We start from the raw sequence: 6,455 nt of genomic DNA on the forward strand, positions 1-6,455 counted from the left end.
TATATATATATATATATATATACATATATATATATATATATATTTCATGTAGTGAGAGTGAACCTGTAACCATGTGATTGCAAGGAGAGCTTCTTACCACACAGCCATGTCTGCCCCTAAAATTAAGAACTTAAAAATACATGATTTCGATTTTTCTTTTTGTTAAATTGTCAAAGGTCTTTTTTTTTTTTTCAAGGAATTTGACTACGACCTAAAACAGATACTGTGATACAAAACCTCCTGTTGTATTTAAATGAAAGTTATCTATGATGAATTCATATAAGAAGCATTTAAACTATGATCCAAACATCATTTTAATAAAGTATAAAAGTAGTTATTTTTATAAATCTCACCAAATTCTTGGTTATTTTCATAATTAATTGGAAAACATAGGCCTGGCTGTATGCTTAAAAAGTTCTCTTCACAGATGCTTCATTCCATGTTTGATTATACTGAGCAGCACATTGGACAACTATTTCTATCATAGTTTTGGATTAGTTCTACCATACGTTTGAGGCATGGCTGTATGGTAAGAAGTTTGTTTCCTAATCACATGGTTCTGGGTTCAGTCCCACTGCGTGGAACTTTGGATAAGTGTCTCATATTATAGCCCTAGACCAGGTAAAACCTTGTGATTGATAAATGAAAACTGAAAGACGCCTACTTCGTGTGTGTGTGTGTGTGTGTACACGCACACGTCTTTGTGTTTGCCCCTCTCCCACTGCTTGGTTTGTTAATGTTTCTGCAGCTTAGCAGTTAGGCAAAAGAGACTGAAAGAATAAGTATCTGGCTTTAAGAAAAAAATAGTACAGGTGTCAATTCAGCATGGTCTCAGTCCTATGTAAAGTAAATAAAAGATATATATGTTGAGAGTAGCAGTAATACTCTAAGTTGTTCAATCTATCTCAACCAATCAATGAGCCATTTGAATAAACCTATCAATAACAAACCTATAATGACTACTGGAAACAGCTGTAAGTCAAATTTACTACAATATAGGAGTGTGGAATGACCATTATTTATGTCTTGTCTTGTATATATATATAGAGAGAGAGAGAGAGTGGGGGGAGAAAGAGAATATAAGGATAAAAATCCCGTTAATGATTTTTATCAAAAAGTCAGCATGCTATAAAAATTTATAGGCAATTTATACATTAAATTAATAATAATGTACACACACACACACATATATATGTATATATATACACATACAGGACAGTTGATCAGTACAATGAAGTAAAAAAAGAAATTGTAGCTATTTTTGGCATCTCTGTTATCTCATTTTACACTCTTCTGTTTTTGTCTTTCTCACTTGATTAAAAAGTTTTGCTGTTTTTTCTTTAAAAAAATATCAGAGTTAATATTATTGATTAAAATTTCTAAAAAGTTGTATCCCAGCATGGCCACATTCAACCAATAAAAGAATAAAAGAAGTGTATTTCTTAAGAACTGTCTTCAGGAAGAGTTAAAGAATAAGATAATTTCTTGTGTGAAATTACATGTGTCCAGGTACTAGCATATGATGAATATGATCTGCCGATCTTATCTCGAAGACATGACACAATTACTGCTTATCTTGAGAGGGAAGAGCTGCAATAAATGTATTCGGTGCCAAGATTTCGACAACGATTATTCTGTGAAATTGATTAGTAATTATCAGCTGAAAGACCAGATTAAATTAATGATACAATAATATTCCTAACGTCATTTACGTCTTATCAAACTGGGAAATGGTAAAAGTTGCTTGTAATTAGGAAAGGCTGTGTGATTGAAGTCCTGATTTTAATTATTCCCAATTAAAAGATAAATGGATTTGATATCTTATACACTAGATTGGAATTAAATTTCATGGAAATAGGATTGAAATGTAGAGCTGAAGTTTTATGGAATATCTGATTAAATTGCACGTTTCTTGATCTTTCTCTTAATTATTTTTTTTTTTTTTTTATAATATATCTGTATTGTTATTGCTGTGTAGCTCAACATCAACTGAGATTGATTTGAATTGTCTCGTGGATAGTTGGCAGAATAACATGGTGCAATCCACAGATCAATAACTTTAGATATCCTATGTATCTGGTTGGTTGAGGGCCATACTGTAGATTCAAGTGTATCGGGCAATGAGATCAAATCCAAGTCGCAAAACAAAAGTCTTAATCACACAACCTTGCCTTCATCCATTCAGGCATTTTGGGGCTGGAATAAATTGAAGAAATCAGCTATTTTTTAGAGGCTGCTTTTAAACAAACATCTGATGTGAAATGACTATGAGTGCATGGCACTGAAGTATTGTACGCTGACAGTGGACAGTAATCATGGATGTGGAAATTCCAACAAAACCATGGGAAGATGTGTACAATTACATCCCATGCTCTACATAGGACCTTGTAAAATAGATGACACAGAATGGAGCAAATGTAGCTATGTACTGTCACAGTATGCTCATCCATTCCATACCAACATGAGATAGACTAATCATTAGATGATGGTAATAATGTTAATAATAAATGCCCTGATGCAGTACCAGACAGTGGCTCACATGGCTTCTGATCTTAACCGATTGGAAGTGTTATCATGTACATTGTTTTATAGTATAAAAGACAGGCTACAGCTAATATTCTGCTCAATAATGCCCTGATGCAGTAGCAGGCAGTGGCTTTCATGGCTTCTCATCTTAACTGTACATTGTTTTGTCTTGGTATGAAAGATGGGTACAGCAAATATTCTACTCAGTACCACAGATTTGCTTGTCGGTTGTTTGACCTTAACCAGTTGAGCATGTCCCTTAGTGGATGATGATATACGCATCTCTGATAATGAGCAGAAGTAGCTGAGAGGAATTCTTTGGGGTTTGAATAATTCATCTTTGGAAATATGGGTGTTTTGTTCAACATCTTTAAAGAAACCTTATTCCAGGGACCTTTCGAGCAGTATGGGCTACTCAACTCAAAAAAATTCTAACTAGGCCCCCACCTGCAAGGTCATACACTGTTTATATTGATATAAGATCACCATGTTGCACACATATGGTTGTGATGCATGTGCCTTGTGTACCCTTATCAGATAGGTAGTTATGATGGGTATATTGGGCTTTGTATGTTTGTACCCCAGTGTCACTTTGATGGCCTGCACTGCTCTCTCACTCAATAATTATGGTAATGGTTTCAAATTTTGGCACAAGGTCAGCAAGTTTGAGAGGAAAGTCAGTTACATCAATCTCTCCCTATTCAGCTGGTACTTATTTTTTGACTCCAAAAGGATGAAAGGCAAAGTCAACCTTGGCAGAATTTGAACTCAGAACTAAGTATTTTACCCGGCCTACTAACAGTTCTGCCAGCTTGCCATCTTAATAATAATGATGATAATAATAATTATTATTATTATTATTATTATCAGACAGGTAGTCATGATGGGTATATTGGGCTTCGTATATTTTACCCCAGTGTCACTTTGATGGCATGCACTGCTCTCTCAATAATAATAATAATAATGGGGATGGAGGTGAGAAGGAAGGGGCTGTTGATATTGTTAATCATATTGATTAACAATGATAATGGTCTTTTTCTATTTCTATATCAACCAAGGGAACTTGGTTACAGTTTATAAAATCTCAAATCTACTTTTGACTTATCTGTTTATTTGCATTTCATTTTTGACAGGTAATAAGAAATTGTCCTCTAACCGACACCACCACCATCACCACCACCACCACCATCAGACCGGACACCAACAGCCAAATCCCGAGCAGGAACCCCTCTTAGCACAGGAATTATCAGCTCCACCACCTGGTGTAGAAACTGATGTATCTCGGTATACCCCAACTCACAATCCATATTCAACAGGTGGTGAGTCATATTATTTGTAATATCTACAGCACTGAATGTTTTTAAATATCATTTTTGTCTTTGCTTAGTGCCAATAAACAATGTCTACTGTGTTAAAAATAAAAAGTACATTTATATGGAAATCCTGAGAGGGCAGTATGTAGCTGTTAGCCTCAAATCAGCCATGAATCAACTACAGCCATAGCTTAGAGGTTGTCAACCAATCAACTAGATGCAATCCACAGATCCCATTACACCAGATATGCCATTTCACTGTTTGTCCTCAGGTAGCAACTGTTGTTTCCTATTTGCTTATCTTTGGAAAGTATGTAAAATGGCTAATATTTCCTTCAAACTTTGCTTTTGTTATGATATTTATTCAAACCCAAAAGAAACCCTCTCAACACGTGGCTATGGTGCTCCCCCATTACTCCTGCTCATCATCAGAGATGCACATATTGTTAGCCATTGAGGGATATATTCAAGTGCTTAAGGTCAAGCAACTGACAAGCAAATCTGTGGTACTGAGCATGATATTTGCTATAACAATATTTCTGCTTCAGCAACTCAGTACTGAATCTGTCTGGAATGTAATGGAAAATAGGTCAGTTTTGAAACATTGATGTTCAGGTCAAAAAAGCAAAGTCTGAAAGGAATAGTGATCATTTCCTTTGATTTCTAGATTTAAGCAATTAGGAAATAACACTTACTGACCAAAGACAAAAAACTAGATAAATAAAAATTTTGTTACTCAGTATTGTCTGTCTAGATGAAGACCATACTTCATATTTTGTCATACAAAAGTTGTTATAGTTTAGTTCTAGGTTAGCTCTGATTGATTAGATCTATGACCAAAGGTATACCAACCATGACCATCTCGTTTTTCCTATTCTTTTATACAATGAGCCCTGCATCACATTACCCAATGTGTTCATTCTATATATTTTTTTAAAGCTGGTTAAATGTGATTTGCAGTTGATTTGACAGCAACTGTAACAGGTCAAGTGACCACATAGAACATTTTCTTCTCCATCCAGTCTTTTTCTGTCTGTTGTTGTTAGTCCCAGGTCATCTTTAATGAAGCAAATCTGTGACCAATGACTATTCTTGCCATCTTCAGGGCAAACCCTTTATTCTACTTTTTAGCTGTCTGTACTCATTTTTACTCACTCTTTGCTGACAGACCATCTCTAGTTTTCCTCAGATCCTACTGTTACTCAATCAACTATATCCTTCCCTACAAACTTGAGGCATTTTGTGCAAGTCAGAAATACTTGTTACCACAGTTTTGTCCTCTGAATAAGGGATCTTTGTTATTTACTTGTATCATATATTGTGACAATAGCATGCTTTCATTCCTCTCTCAGTATTTCTTCAATTTCATTATTTGGTAAAATATATTATTCTTCTTCTTGCTAATTAACCTTTAGCACACTGTAGGTGCATCATGTCACTATATGAGTTTTCTCCCCTGTAGTAACAGGCGGCGGCAAGGGAAACAATTCTAGAGAAAATGTAATGTGCTAAAGGTTAATTACAGAATGTGAAGAAGACATTGCAAATGAGATGTTAACCATTTCATCTGACCTAAAAAAGATGTAAATAATTTAATAACAATATCATTCATAAAATCAGGATCTCGAATTTTGAGAAAGAGAACAGTAGATTATATCAGCCCCAGTACTTTAATGACACTTTGTTTAACCCTTTGGAATTCACATAACTCTGTCAACTGTAATGCTTACTTATCCATATTGTTTCAAATTAATCATGCATTATCTCGAAGCTTCAAGATCTTGATGATGTGAATGTTTATATTTAGAATGACATTGCTGTGTACATAAAAGAGGCCATATCTGGCCAGTTTGAACATAAAACGGGTCAAATATATGGCCTGTTTAAATGCAAAAGGGTCAATAAACCCTATTACTTGGTACTTTATTATAACTCCACTGGGGTAAAAGGAAAAATTGACTTCAACAGGATTTGAACTCAAAATGTAGAAAGCCTAAGTAAATACCACAAAGCATTTTGTTTGATACTTTAATGATTCTGATGAACCACTGCTCTTAAATATATTAAAACAAAAATGTCAACTACTTATGGCTTCGTTCCATTTCCCTAAAACGAATGATTACTTATTTTATATCACTTTTTGCAAACAGTAATGTTGATTGTTGATTTCCAATGGCATGATCATTGCTTCACTACATTTACAATGTCAGGAGTGACAAGGACATGTTCAGGTAACCGAAATGGAACTGATATGACATATGAATCTTTGAAAAGATCCAGTTAATAGTTATTTTTTAATAACTGTATGTTGTTGTAAAGTATATACATTCATGCATGTGTGTCCATCATCATCATCATCATCGTTTAACGTCCTCCACCTTCCATGCTAGCATGGGTTGGACGATTTGACTGAGGACTGGTGAAACCGGATGGCAACACCAGGCTCCAATCTAATTTGGCAGAGTTTCTACAGCTGGATGCCCTTCCTAACGCCAACCACTCAGAGAGTGTAGTGGGTGCTTTTACGTGTCACCCGCACAAAAACGGCCACGCTATATATATATATATACACACAGACATATATATATAATTCATATATAAATATATATATATATA

At 34.8% G+C, this 6,455-nt stretch overlaps 1 protein-coding gene across 6 annotated transcripts in view; it reads left to right on the forward strand.

Moving 5' to 3' along the window:
* Positions 1 to 6,455, forward strand: part of LOC106876215 (roundabout homolog 1) — a 336,558-nt gene that overhangs the window by 309,612 nt on the left and 20,491 nt on the right. For all 6 annotated transcript variants that reach the window (XM_014924686.2, XM_014924677.2, XM_052967770.1 and 3 more), the window contains one exon: positions 3,660 to 3,845. In XM_014924686.2, coding sequence (XP_014780172.1) covers positions 3,660 to 3,845 — 186 coding nt within the window. The remainder of the gene's footprint in view (positions 1 to 3,659; positions 3,846 to 6,455) is intronic.

The sequence above is a fragment of the Octopus bimaculoides genome, chromosome 5 (genome assembly GCF_001194135.2).
Source record: "Octopus bimaculoides isolate UCB-OBI-ISO-001 chromosome 5, ASM119413v2, whole genome shotgun sequence".
Classification (NCBI taxonomy): Eukaryota; Metazoa; Mollusca; class Cephalopoda; order Octopoda; family Octopodidae; genus Octopus; species Octopus bimaculoides.